This window comes from Myxine glutinosa, chromosome 14 (assembly GCF_964187855.1).
Source record: "Myxine glutinosa chromosome 14, kmMyxGlut1.1, whole genome shotgun sequence".
NCBI classification, from domain to species: domain Eukaryota; kingdom Metazoa; phylum Chordata; class Myxini; order Myxiniformes; family Myxinidae; genus Myxine; species Myxine glutinosa.
The window spans coordinates 62,023,463-62,042,348 of record NC_136274.1 but is presented as its reverse complement, the minus strand read 5'-3'; the positions used below and the strand labels follow the sequence as shown (position 1 = coordinate 62,042,348).

Here is an 18,886-nt window from a genome sequence, read left to right as displayed (position 1 = left end):
CAATGTGTGTGCCGTTCTTCAGATGGACGTTAAATGGGCGTCCCTGCATTTCTGCCTGCATTTTAATGTCTGCCTGCATTCATTGGTGGACGCTAAAGTTCCCTTGGTATCCTTCGCAAAGAGTAGGCGAGCTATCGCCGGCACCATGAACACCTTGCGCATTCCTGCCAGAACCAGCAGAGGGCACTGCATCAGCAGCACAGTCATACCCTCAGCCGATGATGTGCTGCATACAAATTTATCTGCCTTGTGCATACAAACGCTTTGTGCTGAATACGAATGAAGAAGAAGAAGAGAAGATGCTTTCATCTTCTTCTCCAATAAACTTCAGGAGGAAGACCAGTCTCTCAGGTCCATTGGCGTCATCATGTTAAGATCACATTTGTGAAAAACGATGGTCTGAAGCCAGGTGATAATTGAGCACAACTCTCTGAGTAAAGCCCATGACACCACATGTAACGTGTCACTATATACAAGCCTTTGTTTATTTACCAACTTGAAAATGAGTATTGCTCTGTACTGGGTCAGGGCTCATCTTACACACCTGTATGTGTAAGATTTACACACCTAAATTAATTTAATTAATTATTTAATTTAAATTAATATTAATTTAATTTAAATTAATTTAAATTTATGTTAAAATTTTTAAATTAAATTTAAATAATTTAAATTAAAATTAAATTCAAAATTTAAATTAAATTAATTTAAATTAAATTTAAATAAAATTAATTAATTTACACACCTAAATTACACACCTAAATTAAATTTTCCAGAAGGGGGAAAAAAAAAAAAAAAAGGTGCCTTTTTCCTTTTTCATCAAACATGCTGAACCAGATTAAGCGTTACAAGTTGATGGAAGGTTTACATGAACGTCCAATAGTTGGTGAAGAAACCATGCAAGATCTGAAGTTCACTTCTAATATAGTCGAGTTGGCAGATACGATTGAAAAGTTAGCAAATACGATCTTCACTTCATCAGTATTAAAAATGGAAGAAAAAAAGAAAAAAAAGAACCCAATATTGTGGTTTAACAAATAGCAGAGAAACAAGTGGAACAAGCGTTACGCCTAGGTGCCCCGTCGTTGAACTGATGTGAGTTGACAACGTGGAAAACGCAAGGCGGCCATCTTGGATTTTGACGTGGCGACCCAATTTTCAATAGCGTTCTTCCTTATGCCTGGATACACCCACAAACCAGATTAGAAGTTGGTACTTCGCTTATTTTTCAAGATATTCCGCTCACAAGGTTCAGACATACATGGCGGCGGCCATCTTGGATTTTGACGTGGCGACCCAATTTTCAATAGCGTTCTTCCTTATGCGTAGATACACCCACACACCAGATTAGAAGTTAGTAGTTCGTTTATTTTTCAAGATATTTCGCTCACAAGGTTCAGACATGTATATGGTGGCGGCCATCTTGGATTTTGACGTGGCGACCCAATTTTCAATAGCGTTCTTCCTTATGCCGAGATACACCCACACACCAGATTAGAAGTTGGTATTTCGCTTATTTTTCAAGATATTCCGCTCACAAGGTTCAGACATACATGGCATCAGACATACATGGCGGCGGCCATCTTGGATTTTGTCGTGGGTTGCACCCACACACCAAATTAGAATTTGGTACTTCGCTTACGCACGCACGCATGTTCGCACACACGCCCGCACGGACGGAGGGGAAAACCATAGTCCCCCTTTCGCTCCGCGGTGCGACGGGGGACAACTAGAATGGCATTCGGTAGAGTGCATACCTCCTCCAGACCTCCTCCAGGCTGAAGAGTTTACGTTTTGTATCCCACTGATGGGCCGAATCTGGATTCGGACCTGAACCAAAATCGAATCGGCTTGTTATTGTCACCTAAACAACTCATCCCCCAAGTTTAGTCATAACTCATCCATAATTTTTTGAAATATGTTATATATCGCTTTTTGCCCGATCTCTCAATGGTGAAGAATCACCGTAAAAATTAAATAATTATAATGTCCGAATCCATATTCAGATCTTCACCAAAATCGAATTGAGTCAGTCGTATTACACACCAAACCTGTCCACCAAATTGTCAAAATCCGTCCAAAACTTTTTGAGATATCCTGTTCACAGAAAGACAGACGGAGAGACAGATAAGACAGGGGTGAAAAGCTAACCTCTGCCCACCTTCAGTACCGGAGCTCATAATGTTAGTAAACAGAAAAAAGAACAAATACCCCATTAAACGTTTTAGAAAGCATTCAATCAAATTCAATTCAGTTCAATTAAATTCATTTCTCAAATAGTCTTTTCATTTTAGATATAATCTCAAAGTGCTTGTCAAAGAGGAGTAAAAAATTAAAACTGAATATGGAATTAAATGATACCAACAATGGTAGAAATTAATTAAAAGCAACCGTCAAAGATAAGACATTAAAAGAGATTTTAAAATTGTAATTCAGATTGTAATTGTAAAAAGAGAGAAACTCAGCACATTTTGAAAGCAAAAGTGAAAGGCATAATTTAAAATAAGTAAATGTATTTTAATATTATCTTGGGTCCGTTGAAGTAACTGAAGGAAAAAAAAAAAAAGACATAGGAAGAATAAAGGTAAAAGCTATGCCAGCCTCTTGTTATCACTTTGGTGGAAAAGCAGGGACGTATCGATCTGATATAATACAGGAGTAGGTAGACTTATTATTATTATTTTCTGTGCAGCCTGTGGTCGCTGTTTGCAATATTGCTGGGAGTGCAGCTGTGCCGCCAATGCAGTGCCCCGTTTCCAGTAAGCTGGTACTCGTTTTGCCGACCTCGGAAGGATGACAACTCACCAAGTGTTATTTAATGGCACGACAGGGGCTCAAACCCAAGACCCTAATATCTGAAGCCAGCCACCTTAACTGTTAAGCCAACACCAGGCTTAATAGTTATACTGAATTTGATATATGGATCGTCTGCATGAATTTTTCACAGACAAAGACAGACAAACGGACAGGAATGACGACGTAAAGCTACACCCACCTTTGGTGGCAGAGGTGATGAAGCAATCGGAGAAAGACTTGAACAAATTCCAGTGAGTGCGAGAACATGTAAATCGAGACTGAAATGGTTTGGACATTTTCAAAGTGTGGAAGAGGAAAGGCAAGTGAAAATATTTTTTCAAAACAGGATGAACATTGGGTAGACCAAGAACCAGATAGAATCATCTCGTGGAGAAGCATCTCATGAAAGCTGAAATAACCCAAAACGGCACTCGGTAGAACGCACACCTCTGCCAGGCTGAACAGTTTATGTTTAGTATCCACTGATAGACCGCATCTGGATCCGGACTTTCACCAAAATCGAATCAGCTTGTTCTAGTCACCTACGCAAATCATACACCTAGTTTTGTCATAACACATCCAAAAAAATTTGAGACGTCATCCTTTGTATCGTTTTTGACCCTATCTCTCAATGATGAAGAATCACTCCAAACATTCTTGTATCTGGATATGGATCTGGATCCTCGCCAAAATCTAATAAATTAGTCCTTGTCACATTCTAATTAATTGGTCACCCAACCTATCCACCCAATTTTGTCCGAATATGTCCATAACTTTTTAAGATATCCTGCTCACAGACAACCAAACAGGGTTGAATACATAACCTCCATCCACTTTTGGTGGTAACGGTATATATGGCAGAAGTACAACATATCGCCCGACAGGAAAGGGTGGAGAGCTGTGGTTTGGACCTTATGCTGCATAGTGGCAGGAAGATAAAGAATACCGCAAAGTTGTTACCCAGTCGTACCCAGATGTCCCTGGACTCTGTGTCCTTCTCTCCCGACAAGGTGAAGTTTCTGTCAAACCTCGACTCTGATTCTGCAACTGGACCAGACGGCATCAGCCCACAGGTCCCAAAATCCTGCTCTGCCACTCTATCTCAACCTCTCTCTGTTCTCTTCACCCTCTCTTTTGCTCAAGGTCATCTACCATCTGCTTGGAAATCAGCCAACATTACTGCTTTACACAAAAATGTGCAAAAACCTATATATAAAAAGATTGCACATATTTAAAGAACTTTACAGCAGTATCAAAGGGCAGTATCAGTATTTTTAAAATTTTGACCAAAATTAAAGCCTGGCATCAAAAGCTCCAATTCCAATTCCTGTCACATTTAGTTGTCCAGAGCCCTGTTGTAAAGATTCTATTGTCCAGAGCTGAAAATAAAAATCGAAACACAACACCTTGTCGGCCATCTTCTGCAAGGCGGCGGCATGTTGTGCCTTGGTGGTAGTTGCTGTCTCTTTGAGCTGCTGCGTCTCGTATTCTGCCGCACCCAACTTCCTTTCCAGGTCCCTGAACCTGAACTCGTAACCTTCTGAAGGCAGCCAAACGGGACCATGATCGTTTCTTCCCTCCACCTGAAGGAAAGTGACATCCACCTTCCCACCCATGCCGATGTCTTCAGATTGAATGCCTAAGCTCTTCAAACAGTTATTTTGATTACAGCACAACTTCCAGTTATCCCTCACCTTTAGAACATAGGCATTGGTGGCGTAGTTGTGTGGACAAAGAGCAGCCTGTAGAAAAGCATTCTGCTGTTTCAATCTGCACGATGATAAACAAAAATAGCGAATGAAGCACAAGATCAATATGCTTGATAGTTCAGTTGTTCAACTGTGCTACGAGCCATGTTAAGACTAACTTTCCAAAATATAGTTTTGCTGAGCAACTGATCATCGACAAATTCTGAATGCACATGAAGTGAGAATGACAAGAACATAATGACAAATTGCTGGAAATTTAAACTGCAGCTTAATAGACCTCAGGGATTTGATAGGGTTGCAAACATGGTCTCTTTAAAAAAAATCTTAAAAACACTGAAAACGCATGGCCATCAAATTATGCCTGCAGAAAGAGCAACTTTTGCAGAACATTACCTTAAGAAAAATGTCATTGACAGCATCACATAATGCCAACTTTATTTTTCACCCGAATGAAGATAATTGTGAACATGTTGAAGCAGTACATGCCGAAGCAACCTGTTGGGGCATGACTCAGAGGGATATCTACAGCACGAGTGACATCACAGTTAATTTCAACAAATGAATAATTTGAAAGTAAACAACTCACTTGCACCCTCCTCCCTCCATCCCCTTCCCAAACCACTTCGTCCTCTCCCTTCCTCCCCCCGCCCGCTCTACTCATTTCCCCATTGAGATGCCATTTGCTCGAAATATCTCATTTGGCACACAGCTCTTCTGCCCACAATGGTGAGTGTGTAGTAGAGAATATCATGCACTCATTTTTGTAGAGGACAGACTCTTGTTTTTTTGTAGAGGAAAAATGAGTGTCCCAGAGTAGGAAGTAGGAAGCTGTGACCTCAGCACTACCAATGAATGTTCACAAAAGGGCCCACCTTTTCCATGAATACTTTATATTTTCATCTGCGGTGGATTAAAAATCTTTTCTCATTCAGCTTCTCACCCTGTAGATTTGTTTATCATTTCAACATCCTTTATGCAGCATCTGAAATGGAACGATAGCAATTTGGACGGGGAGTGGGGGAAGTTACGCTGGGTAATACTCCTTTCTGCCGTTTTACATTTCAGATCAACTTGCTCATTGGATTTCGTATCCCATTTCCATGCCCAATTACGAGTTATCACATTATTGTGACTAATTGTTCCGAACATGTTTGCAACAACTGTTATTGCAACATACATCATATTTAATAAGCACCACAAATGTACAAGAACAGCAATAACTCGCAAAGTGTTGCAGTCAATCGCACACAACTTTACCAGCTCCATTTGACCAATAAACCAATAAACTTGATTGGCGAAAAGGTAGGAAAAGCACCCACGTCTCTCAACACCTAATTTGTGCAAGCCGCTGGATTACAAAGGCCTTATTACTGTGGCCTCGCAGCCTGACAGTGAATTTATCAAACGCCGATTGGAAGAAAATGGAATCAAAGTCAATATGGATAGAACTAAAACTGAAAATATTTTTTCCAAATAACAATTCTACACCACTCAATCTGAACTTTGAAACCTCAGCCAAGTTATCATCCTCCTTCGAACACAGAGCGCGAAAGGTAAGACAACGAAAAGGGAAGAAATATATAATAATAATAAAAAGAGAAGAGAAGATAATGCCTTTTTTCTGGCAAGGGTGCAATTTGCACTATTTCTGCCGTTTTTTCCATCAAGCTGGAATGTGCTATTTCCTAAGTTCATGAAAATTGCAGGGAAGTCCAGGTTACCAAGGCAATACTGCCACCCTATTTTCTTCCAGAGGCAGTTCACACAATACCTTTCAATAAGCATTTCCTGTTCTTGCCATGAATTGCCTTTCACTCTGAACATGGCATCCTTTGCTGCGAGGTGCACGGGATCCAAGAGCTGGTGGGATGTCGATGCGACGTCGGAAATCTGAAAATTGCAGATGGGATAGAAGAACAAACATCCTCGTTTTATGTATCGATAGCATCCACGTTGGAACAAAAATTTCACAAAAGTTGAAATAAAATAGACCCACAAAAGTTGTAAATATTATTTTTAGAGCCAAAGGCACAGATGTTCTACAGAAGCAGCGCATTTTGAACATCTCAACAATTTGTTGGAAAACGAAAAAGAATACCTGTGTTTATAAATAAATAAGTAAATAAATAAATAAGATTCAATGCAGCAAAGGTGCCAAATTATAGTTCCTCTACGAGCCTCGACATTGTATACAAAATATCTACATTATTCATAAAATCATTGTGAACGTGTTCAGACAAGTTGGAGTTCACCGATGCCCATTTGCAATCCAGATGAAATATTTATTTTTGGTGTTATTTATTTATTTATTTATTTTACACACTTCCAAAAGCACTCGCATGTTCTGCATATCAGATGAGCATTGTCCACGCTTACAAAACAGCCTTACAGAGCTAATAATAGCCCGGCGCAGTATCATTTCCATTTGTGGATCCAAAATTTTGGTAGGTGCTTCACAAAGCATTTTACAGACGTAGTGGCAATGAAAGAAACATGTCAAAGTGAACGTTTATGGGATCAAAGTTAAAAATAGATCCCGACCACCTTTGAAGGACTTCCCAACCCTTGATGCCTTTCTAACATGACAGCAGGCCTCCTTTAGTACTTACAGAAGGTGAGGAGAAAGACCTGAGAATAACAATCACTTTGAGAATGCAGTTTTACCATAAACTTACACCCGGTAAAAGGGATTAACATCACAGCTGCAGCACAGGGCATCGTGTAACATGGATGGTGATTAAAATAATGCACGACATAAAATTTTTTTTAGTTCCCTTACAAGGAACTTCAACACAGGAGGTCATTTGGCCCAGTAAAGCCTCGCTATGGTTGCCAACATATGATCATTCATCCATGCTCTATCCTTTAAGCAGTAAGTACCGTTTTAAAAGTCTTATGTGTGGCTCGGCCGGGGTCCAAACCACCGACCTCCGAGACTCAGAGCAGTAAATCATTACGTCACGGAGTCTGGTACTTTGATTGAAAAGAAAAATAAATATTTTTTAAATACTGGAAAAAGGTTGCAGTTGTGATGCGGTGTTATTCGGGGGCATTGCATCAGTTGGCATCGAATGAGACTTCAATGATGGTTATACTGTGCGCGAGATGTGCATGTAAAAATTTAACAGTACATTTTGCAAGAGTCGGCCTTTGGGTGGATAACATGACTTTCATGTATTCAGTTACCCTACTATTCATTTACAATTGATCACTGGCTTTGACACCAATAAGCTTTGATGACGCAAAAAAGCTACATGTAATCGAACAAACAGTTTCAGATGGAGCACCTCGGCACCATTAGAGCATTTAAATTGCATCAGACATGGCAATAAATGCGAAATGTTGCTCTCAGCTCAGCCTGCCGGCTCGATGACAGAAGACGCCATTTGCATTTTTGCCGCCTCTTCCGACCCCGTTTAGAATCGCGTGCGGAGACGGACAACTCGCTAGTACATACAAATCAATGGAGTGTCTGATTTGGCATCACATTTGGAGGAGGGGAGAGAGGAGAGATGGAGATTTTTCATTAATTTCGTCCACTGACTTGGAAGAGCAGAGATGTTACAAGGCAGCGTCACTGGCACCCAGAACGCACTTGAAAGTTAGGTAATTTCCCCCAAGGTTACCCACCGGCTGTGTTTGTCTGAAGTTAAGTGCGGTATTGTCTTTTGTCTCTTTCTGCGTGTAACAGCTCTTCCATGAACCTCAGAACCTGGTAGAACAGACATAAAACTACAACAAATTATGTTGGATAGAAGGCCTCACCCCACATCTAAAAGCTTCCTTGTACTGTATAAACCTCTAAACCAATGAGAAGGCTAAATATTGAAAAATACGAATTGCAAAGGAAATGTACAAAGGTGCGGATACGTTTGACCCAATGCAATGCTATTCATACATTTGAAGGACACTACAAATAAATCGCAAAACAGAGGCAGCTGGAGGCACTGCGAATATACACTACACTAAAGAACGGGTTGTATGGAGCTGCTGTAGTTTGGGGTGGGAGTTGGAAATCCAAAACACTTGACAGCTGTTCATCGCCGAAGCTGTCACCGGGGGAATGCAAGCAACTACAAATCCCAACGGTGCGCCACATTCTTCTCTAACAAGGTCATCCTAACAGGGCACTGGCTGCACGCAGTGAAGCCAAACTGAGCTCCAGAGGACGGCATGTGCGTACCGCTGTTGCATTTGCTCATCAAAACCACAGGCTCAGATTTCACTTGTCTACGATTGGGGACCCATCCCCTGGGGCCAGAACATGGCAGGCCGCCTGCACATACTCACCTCCCCTCAACAGAACGTACTGCAAATGCTGGCAGGGAGGCGGCCATTGTTTCTTTTTTTATTCCATTTTTTACTCCCGGATATTTTCTCGTCACGGGCTGGCACACTCAACCCTAAACTCCAACGGGTGCAAAGCAACACGCCACACTGCCGCAGACAGGGCTGAGAGGCAAGAGGCCGATATACCTGTGGATCTTTGCCTTGTTTTCGGAAGGTAAGTTATAAATGGCCATACTGACTATTCTTTTGTGCCACTTATCACTGGAGATTTAAACGCTCGAGTTACTATTTTATTAATTTAAAATTGATGTTTCATGAAGTCATTCTGCGAGTTATCATTTAATTATTTACAAGCTAATTATTACTGCACTTGGAAAACATAATAATGCTACATTTTATGAAGTATTTCGGCCTCGATCTCAACCCAAAATCATTCAACTGCAGTGTGGGAGATGGGGGGAGGTGGTGATACACCTGTATGGTCAAAGCACTTCACTAGAGCAATAGAGCATATCAGCGATTGGCCACGCACAAATCTGAGACATCAAACTCCCAAGTCTGAAGTTTTGGCTAAAAGTTCACTTTCAGGGATCTGGGTATGTGGGCGAGGAGTCCTCGATGGATGCGAAATTACTAAGTGATAAAAATTGATTCCATAAAGGTGACGGCAACACTGCCGGGATTAGAGAACAAGGCGATAATTAAGACAAATGGCAATTGCAGCGTTTATCCTATGCCTTGCCGTACACTGCGGCAAAACAAACTTATGCTTTTTCAAAGATCTCAAAACTTAATGCGACAACAATCGCGAGTTGAGGTACAAGGTGTTGTGCAATAATCGTCGAGTCATTCAGTTTCTTATTTCAATGATTACCGTTTAACTCATAAGACATGCAGTCTCCTCTCTGCTTTATGTTGCACTGCCCGACTAACTTGCACAGTGTGGGATTGTTCACGGCATGAGGTGGTGATAATGGAAGAGAACAAATGAGGAAACAGAAACTACCGACAAAAATCAGGAAATCCTGGAAAATGAGTATCAACAAATAAAATTAAAGGGGGGTGGGAGGTCATCTTTCATGCCTTTATGCACCATTCCAAAACTGTTACAGCTTCAATTCATAAACGACTAAAGCGTTGGCCCACATTGCAGTGCAAGGATGGTGCTGCAACATTATTTCTCATTAAAAGGCAAATTAATTTTAACATCACATCCAATTCTAGTAGGTAGACTTGATATCTCCTGAAAGTTATCCCAGATTAGATTCTGATGTACCATACTCTGTTACAGACCCCTCGGCCATCCTGTCAGCCCCCAGATTATATAATAGCGTAAAAATAAAAAAGTGAAATTGCCCGATGACAAAATCATGACTTTTGCTGCATTACATCCAGCTCAAAAGGATCCAAATATTTACCTCCGCCACCGAACGTGGATGGAGGTTATGATTTCACCCCTGTCTGTTTGTTTGTCTGTCTGTCTGTGAACAAGATATCTCAAACAGTTGTGTACTGATTCGTCTGAAATTTGGTGAAGAGTTAGCGTATGTGACAAGGATGGAATGATGAGATTTTGGTGTAGATCTGGATCTGGAACAGGCTAGTAGAATTTTTAAGTGATTCTTCACCATTGGGAATTATTATGCCAGGAAGAGGAACGACAGACGCGCTCTTTATTGTGAGGCAGTTGCAGGAGAAGTACATGGAGAAGAGGAAGAAGTTGTTTCTTGGGTTTGTTGATCTGGAGAAAGCATTCGATAGGGTTCCACGCAAAGTATTGACATGGACATTGAGGAAGTTAGGAGTGGAGGAATGGTTGATCAGAGTAGTGATGGCAATGTACAAAAGAGTGCACACAGCTGTAAGGACGAAGGATGGGAACAGTGGTGAGTTTGAGGTGAAGGTGGGAGTGCATCAAGGGTCAGTACTAAGTCCACTACTATTTGTAGCTGTGATGGAGGTGCTGGCTCAGAACGTAAAGGAGGGTTTACCGTGGGAGTTGTTGTATGCAGATGATCTGGTGTTGATTGCGGAAAGTATGGATGGACTGAAGGAAAAGATGAACAAGTGGAAGGAATGTATGGAGACAAAAGGTCTGAAGGTGAATATCGGAAAGACGAAGGTGATGGCAAGTGGTAAAGCATGTGGTGAGGTGGAAATAACTGGCAAGTGGCCCTGTGCTGTGTGCAAGAAGGGTGTCGGAGTGACTCCATTCAATGTACAATGTGCGCTGAGTGGGTTCATGAAAAATGTAGTGGTCTGAGAGGGTCATTAACCAGTGTGGCAGCTACATTCAAATGTAAGGTGTGCACAGAGAGAGCTGCAGATGGAGGAAATGTTGAGTTGGATCTTGGAGACGGCGTGAAGCTGGAAGGTGTGAAAACATTTTGCTACCTCGGAGACATGCTGAATGGAGAAGGTGGATCAGACTCGGCAACGGTTGCTAGAGTGAGATCTGCATGGAAGAAGTTTCGGGAACTGAGTGGCATGCTGATGAGGAGGGGAGTGTCGTTGAAGCTGAAGGGAAAGGTCTATGCTGCATGTGTGAGTTCTTCCTCTCTCTCAGCGATACTCCGCACATCCACCGAACCATTCGCATTTCCACCCTTTCCAGCCTTCGTTGCTGCTCTATGTTCATTACCCTTGTCTCGCTCCCATAAATCATAACACTTCTAAGTGTTATGATTTATGGGAGCGAGACAAGGGTAATGAACATAGAGCAGCAACGAAGGCTGGAAAGGGTGGAAATGCGAATGGTTCGGTGGATGTGCGGAGTATCGCTGAGAGAGAGGAAGACAAATGATGAATTGCGAAAGATGATGGGAATAGAGCCTGTGATTGATGCTGTGAAGAGGAACAGGTTGAGATGGTTTGGTCAGGTGTTGAGGAAGGATGAAAGTGACTGGTTGAGAAGAGTGATGGAAATGAATGTAGAAGGAAGTAGAGGACGAGGAAGACCAAGAACGACTTGGCTAAAGATGGTCGAAGAAGAAATGCAAGCAAGGGGGTTAATAAGGAGAGATGCAGAAAATAGGTAAAAATGGAGAAGATTGTTATGGGGACCGCAAGGCTAACCCCCGCCCTAGCAGGGAAAATGGCCTTAAAATGCATGTTGTTGTTGTTGCTTCACCATTGGGAGATAGGGATAAAACAGATATATAGCAGGATATCTCAAAAATTTAGGGACGGTTTTGGACGAAACTTGGTGGAGAGGTTGTGTGTGTGATAAGGACTAATTCATTCGATTTTGGTGAAAATCTGAATATGGATTCGGATATGGGAATTATTGAATTTTTTAAGTGATTCTTCACCAGTGAGAAATCGGGCAAAAAGCGATATATAACATATTTTTAAAAGTTGTAGACGAGTTATGACTAAACATGGTGGAGGAGTTGGGTAGGTGACAAGAACAAGCCGATTCGATTTTGGTTTAGGTCCGAATCCAGATTCGGCCGATCAGTGGGATACAAAACATAAACTGGTCAGCCTGGCATAGGCATGCACTCTACCGAGTGCCGTTCCAGTTTAAATCTGTAATCGCAAATAATCCATTGTGGAAAGGTAAATCAGCAGTAGGACCAATGTGGCAAAATGTGGCCTGAAATTGGCAATTACCCCTATCTTAGCAATCCTCATTCAATACCTGGCATAAATTACAGAAGAAAAAAAATGTCGAGCCAAAAAACGTTTTCTATTCGACATATGAACAAGCAAACTAACTTTTGACAACGTTGCTCATCAGTGCTATTTCACGATTGGCATTCTACTAAATATTGATGTTTCCACGCAGGGGTGACTTTCTGCGACGTCGCAACATCCTCTCATTCTCAAACTGGGAGAATTCCCGAGACGGCAGTGGTTCGCCAGTCGCGACAGTTTGCCGAATATCGCTGAAGAGAGGAACAAGTTGCCAGGATGGAGAAGCTCATGCGCCGTTCATCGATCGAGATGACTCCACAGGCAAAAAGAAACTTGCAGGATCTCTTCATTAATTTCAGTCTTATTCTCATTTGCCTTCTGCTGTTATATGTTGTCGTTCGAATCATGTGAACAGCACATTTGGTTTCCGAGCAAGCTGGCCGATGTGACTCAGGGTAGCAGACACAAGTAGACAACCCCCCAAAAAAAATTTGTTTTGTTTTGCTCGAAGTACATCAAATGTATGCGGAATTAACATTATAGGATGACATCTAACGATTCTTGGCATTAGAATGTGTTGCTGTGTGTAGAGAAGATCCCACTTGCCAAGGGAGTGCATTTTCCCAGCAATGTTTGCTGTTATACACAATCTGCTGCTGGATGGAATTTCAACAAAACCGATTAGCCTGCATAATCAGGAAATATCTGTACACTGTCAAACTGCATTTGCGATATGACAAACCCATTCAGTGAATAGAATGATCGAGCGGGGGACGGAGGGGGAGCGAACCACATTGTCTATGCACAATTTCAACCAGTAGATCATATTTGTAGTTACTGAGAAGTGTTAGTTATGTGTGACCTTTATACACATAAAATGAGGTGCAGATAGGATTACTTTTGCTGTACAAAAGATTTAGCAGATGGATTTTCAATGACTGGCTGCTCCTTCCACTGTTCACATGTCAAAAAGGGCATCTCATGAGCATCTTTAACTCCTGATGGATAATCAGCATGGTGTTTGCTTGTTGCGAATAAAAACAAGACACACCGAGAATCAGTCAGGTCTATCTAACACCGGTGTCGTGGAGGTTTCCGTGGTTGTTAGAGAGTTTCAAAGCAGTTGGGGAGTCAAACAAGATTCGGCACAGCAAGCTGCCATCGGTTTAAAAAATAAATAAATAAAACTAGAGATATGGGTTTGCCTGCACTGTTGGAATGAGTTTCTGCCACAAGTCCTGATACATGCACACCGTCGTGTCAAAAGGTATCCAACTCCCGGTGTAATGTTCTCCTGGGATCTGTATGACAGCCACGCGTTGGACAACAAAAACCCATAGCATACCAGAGGCATTTTATGCAAGCCTATGATGCTTCCGTAAACTTCAGCGTGCATCCTTGCAACGGGTTCACACGCACAATATAATTATCCGTGGCTTGTGATCAATCGCAGGATTTAAACGGAGGCCAAACATTTTCAGTGCTTGGTCTTGCTCAGTCGTGAGCCAGTCGCCAAATGGGAAGAAATTACGTGACAACTCCCTTTTGTCGCAAGAAGCACGACTAGTTTGCGATCATGGAAGCACATCCGATGGCCAATATAGAAAATAAACCGACGGAGATATGGTCTGAGAAGCCCTGAATGTTGACATCATAGAACTCATGGAGCAACGAATGCGAACGTGTGAAAACAAGTCACATTTTTATTTGTGGAGAAAGTATTTACATTGAATGAATAAGTAGTGGTGGGCATAAGTGGGTGGGTGGGGAGAGCATTTGTTCAACTTGACTGTGCACCATAGGGCCGCAAATCATAAGAAACTGCACCCACGATGTGTGGGTGGGAAGGGACAGGGGGAGGGAGGTTATCCGGCGCTATTGTCTTTCACGTGTCCTTCGGTCGCACAACTTACGATCAAATCGTTTGTATATTTTTTCAGTGGGGAGGTTATGCAGATGTAAAATGCATATACAGTCGTGGCCAAAAATATTGGCACCCTTGCACTTTTTTCAAATAATGCACCATTTATTCTAGAAAATTGTTGAAATTAAAAAAATATTTTGGTATCCAAATATGTATTTCTTTGGTTTGCAGTGGAAGAAACGTAAAGCCAATGCTTTCGATATTTGATGGTCATTTTAACAATCGGTTTGTTTATGTTTCACACTGAATGAAAAACGTCAAGGACGAGCATGGCCATTGTGATATATGACAGGTTCGACGATATGTTCGGCATGAACGGCATATATATAAAAATGGCGGTGTGTGGAGAGTCAGCCGCCGTATGCCGTAATGACATCAGACGCAATGACATCACCCTATCATGTGACCAGATCCTCAGCTCTGATTGGTATACGTTTGAGGGGACATACATACATACATACATACATACATACATACGGACAAACACTAGACGGCTTTGCCCTATGGGCTACGCCATAAAAATCTGAAAAAATTACTAAATCTTAGCTTATTCCACATAGAAATCCTAAAATGGCCCAGACAATATTATTGGCACCTTTTAAAAGTTGTTCGAAATAATTAGATTTCAAGCAGATGATTTTCCTTTACTTTGGAATTGAACTCACCTGTGGTGAGTTGCAGGTGCCTGCAATATAAAAAATCACTCATTCAATCAGTTTAAATGGAGAAAACGAGTCATTCTGCTGTTTTGGGTCACTGTGTGTACTGCAACGAGCATGGAGAAAAGAAAGAAAAGCAGATAATTGTCTGAGGAGGTCAGACACAAGATTGTAGCCAAGCGTGGACAATCTCAAGGCTACAAGTCCATCTCCAGAGACCTTAATGTTCCTGTGTCCATCGTACGCAATGTTATCAGGAAGTTTAAGGCCCATGGCACTGTAGCCAACCTCACTGGACGTGGCCGCAAGAGAAACCTTCATCGAAGATTGCATCGAAGATTGCAGCGAAGCACCTCGATCAACTGCCAAACAGATTCAAGCTGACCTTCAAACACATGGCGATGGATGGTGCGAGTTGAAACTGTCGTACCAACTCAAGGAAAGGGGGTTCTATCATAGGAGACCGAGGATGATCCCACTGCTAAGAAAGCCTGACTGGAGTTTGACAAAACACACCTGAGCAAGCTAAAATCGTTCTGGGAGAAAGCCCTGTGGACAGATGACCAAATTGGAGGATTTTGGAAAAGCACATCATCTCTATGTTTACAGAAAACACAATAAAGCCTTCAATGAAAAGAACACCTTCCCTACAGTCAAACATGGAGGAGGTTCAGTGTTTTTTTGGGGTTGTTGTGCTGCCTCTGGCACTGGGTGCCTTGAATGTGTGCATGGTATCATTAAATCAGGAGATTACCAAGGCATTTTGGAGCGCAATGTTCAACCCAGTGTCAGAAAGCTGGGGCTCCGTCGAAGGTCAGAGGTCTTGCAGCAGGACAATGACCCCAAACACTTCAAAAAGCACCCAGGAATGGTTCAGGACAAAACGCTGGACTGTTCTGAAGTCGCCAGCAATGAGTCCAGATCTAAATTCCATTGAACACCTGTGGGGAGATCTGAAAACAGCAGTTGGGAGAAGGCACCCTTGAAATCTGGGAGAACTGGAGCAGTTTGCACAAGAAGAGTTGGCCAAGCTGTCAGTAGAGAGGTGTAGGAAGATAATTCATGGCAAAAGGACTGCAGTTATTTTGTCCAAATATTGTGCTACCAAATATCAAGTCTTGGGTGTAAATAATTTTGTCAATGCCATTTCTTTTTATTTTCTGATTTAAAAGGATATATTAAGTTCTGAATCAAAAACAAAGGTTCTATCATATTAACAGTGAAATAAAGAATTGTGGAGCCCAAATACTTTTGTCAATTTCAACTTATTTTTAGAGAAAGTTGTAAGATATTTGAAAAATGTGCATGGGTGCCAATCGTTTTGGCCATGACTATGACTTCAAAGCCATCTAAGAAATGTCAAACAAACATGTGCATCACAAACCTGATGTTGTTTCTGCAATGGTAGGTGGACTCCATGCTCTGGAAGCCCAACTCTGGAATCCGAATCGACCATGCATGCTGGCCAGGGCACATAAAGCTGGTTTGCAGACTTATGGTCAAACCCCATGAACTGGTGTGTAACCAAGGAAGCTTGGGTCGCCACAGGACCACTCTGGACAACCATTTGCCCCACTGGGCTTAAATTTCCGACAAGGGGTTCAAATCTTGCAGGGGTAGGTTCTGGAGGTGATATCACTGTCGGTGTGTCTTGGCTCGGACTGGGGTACAAGAACTGCTGCCGCTGTCTGCTGCTTGGTCTCCCTTCCTGCATCAACACAAGATGAGTGGAAGTTGAATGGAGAGAAATTTATATCAAATCATATTAATTGGTAAAATAATAAGCTATAATCAGTCAAATAACAACGATTATTTGAAGACAGGCTAATATCGGCAACGGTAATTAAAAACAGGAAAAAGGCAACATCCATGTCTGATGCAATAAGAAAGGATCAGGCCCACAAGCAATATTTTAGTGCCAACTCAAGTCAGCGACACCAGGTCATGCTAATCGTAAGACCCGTCCATCAACAGGCCTGTTTCAAGAGTGGCACAGAAACAGAATCTCTTTTGCTTTCACCAACCAAACCACTCATTGTCCAAACCAGAGGGAGTGGGTGTGCCTGTGGGGGAGGGGGGAGTGTGGGATAGGAATCAAAACACGCTTCGTCTGACCGAGCGATTATCCGCCCATGTGCTTTTGTGTATGCAATATTTCAAAAACGGTTGAATATTCAGCTTTCATATTGCAGATATCTCTTCCTCGTGACATTCTCTCAACCTGATTAAATCACTGCTGTGATTGGCTGAAATATGTTGACATGGCAACCATCTCAGTAACTTGGCTTGTGTATGCGATATTTCAAAAACCCATTCAACATTTAGCTTTCATACAACACAGAGCTATTCCTCATACCACCCAAAAGGCAGGGGACCTGGAGTAAGAGAAAAAAAGCTTCATGAGACACTGAATAACACGTACATCACGATACATCTCAACAATACTCCCATTTTAAAGATGATTTTACAAAACGTTATGCTCTCGTGTTGCACTGACCAGTGTGTGTTGATTAAATGGTGAATGTGGCCTTGATACAGGGTGAAATTGAACAGGGATTGGATGTTGCCCAATATTAGTCTCAGGCCTGCAAGTCGATGGGATGATATGGGCAGTCGGTAAGGCGAACTGCACCGCGGAACTTGTTAAGGCTGGGTTCCCACCTGGATAGAAAGGTTTCGGGTGGTGAGCACACAAGAAAACAGGCAGACACCAAATGAGTCAGCTCAAAAGACGTGCAGCTGTAATTAATGAACAGAAGCATCTGCGCTCAACATAATGATGCATTTGTAACACTTGTGAATTCGTACCATGCACCTTCTGGGACACAACAGGGGTCGTCCAGGACAAGCCATCAGCACCCGCCATCCCTGGTGTGCGATTCCCCTGCTTCTGTGCAAACATACCACGTGCCACCTCACACAAAAAAGCAATAAATCAATTTGCAGTACGAACTCGACACCATTTCCGTTTGTTCCAAACAAGCGCCTCAAGGTGACATGCGGATTTAAGGAACCGAGTTCCTTTTTTTTTCAGCTACTTCATCCACTTATCAACAGTAAGAGGTAAAGTTAAAACTCACTGTGAAAGAATAATGTCATTGTGATGAGTGTTTTGTGGATGGTGATGTCATTAGTCGGCAAAACTGGGAATAAAGTTAAACAGCTAGTCGGGAAGATAAGTGCATGAAAAGTTTAACGCACTCGAGTTGTGCATCAATCTTCTGGAAATCTAGCTAATCTTCAGGCTGAAATACACCGAGTTTTTGCTTCCTGTCAACAACCAAGACACCGATGGCATCATTTCCTCTGCCACTGAAGGTGGTTAGAGGTTATGTTTTCACCCCTGTTTGTTCGTATGTGAGCAAGATATCTCACAAAATTGAGGACGGATTCGGACGAAACTTGGCAGAGGGGTTTGGTGTGTGTGACAAGGACGAACCGATGAGATTTTGATGAAGGTCCGGATACAGATCCGGCCTATCAGGTGGATACAAAACGTAAACTTTTCAGCCTGACGGAGGTATGCGCTCTACCGAGTGTGTGTATATATTGTTACAGACACGACTTTGATGGTAAGGTGGGCCGAGCGGAATGGCCGTCGTGTCCGCACAAATTACCCGATTGTACTCGAACGTTGACGAAGCCGCGCCACGCTGGCTCAATAAGAAAAAGAAGACACCCGGCTGGGTTATAAAATGACGACACCAGGGGTACGGTTCTCAAGACCTCCGGAGGAGATTATATTCGTTACGGAAGGTCAGATTACAGGGACGAGAGGTACAACATAGAAAGACAAGCACTTAGACACAATCTTATATTATTCCCCAACAGACGACAGGCAAACGGGACAAGGCTGACTCACACGGGGGTTG

The 18,886-nt window shown here is 42.2% G+C and overlaps 2 protein-coding genes across 2 annotated transcripts; one reads left to right on the top strand and one right to left on the bottom strand.

Moving 5' to 3' along the window:
• Positions 1-761: 761 nt before the first annotated feature.
• LOC144888743 (uncharacterized) lies at positions 762-18,530 on the bottom strand. Its single transcript, XM_078767890.1, has 7 exons — positions 17,823-18,530; positions 17,512-17,675; positions 16,399-16,722; positions 6,274-6,392; positions 4,488-4,563; positions 4,200-4,376; positions 762-1,177 (listed from the first exon to the last, which is right to left on the bottom strand). Exons 1-7 carry the CDS (start codon positions 17,914-17,916, stop codon positions 1,172-1,174), a joined length of 960 nt encoding a protein of 319 aa, XP_078624016.1. The 5' UTR covers positions 17,917-18,530; the 3' UTR covers positions 762-1,171.
• Positions 8,906-12,974, top strand: PLN (phospholamban). The gene is made up of 2 exons (XM_068135081.2): positions 8,906-9,006; positions 12,583-12,974. The coding sequence occupies exon 2, from the start codon at positions 12,708-12,710 to the stop codon at positions 12,840-12,842; it is 135 nt and encodes a 44-aa protein (XP_067991182.1). The 5' UTR covers positions 8,906-9,006; positions 12,583-12,707; the 3' UTR covers positions 12,843-12,974.
• Positions 18,531-18,886: the final 356 nt, after the last annotated feature.

Excerpts from the sequence above, each read along its gene's own strand:
- PLN (XM_068135081.2), top strand. The coding sequence starts at position 12,708 with ATGGAGAAGCTCATGCGCCGTTCATCGATCGAGATGACTCCACAGGCA.
- LOC144888743 (XM_078767890.1), bottom strand. The coding sequence starts at position 17,916 with ATGTTTGCACAGAAGCAGGGGAATCGCACACCAGGGATGGCGGGTGCT. Across the intron at positions 17,676-17,822 it reads TGTGTCCCAGAAGGTGCATG|GTGGGAACCCAGCCTTAACA; the intron begins GTACGAATTCAC and ends CTTTCTATCCAG. Across the intron at positions 4,564-6,273 it reads CAGGAAATGCTTATTGAAAG|ATTGAAACAGCAGAATGCTT; the intron begins GTATTGTGTGAA and ends ATCATCGTGCAG.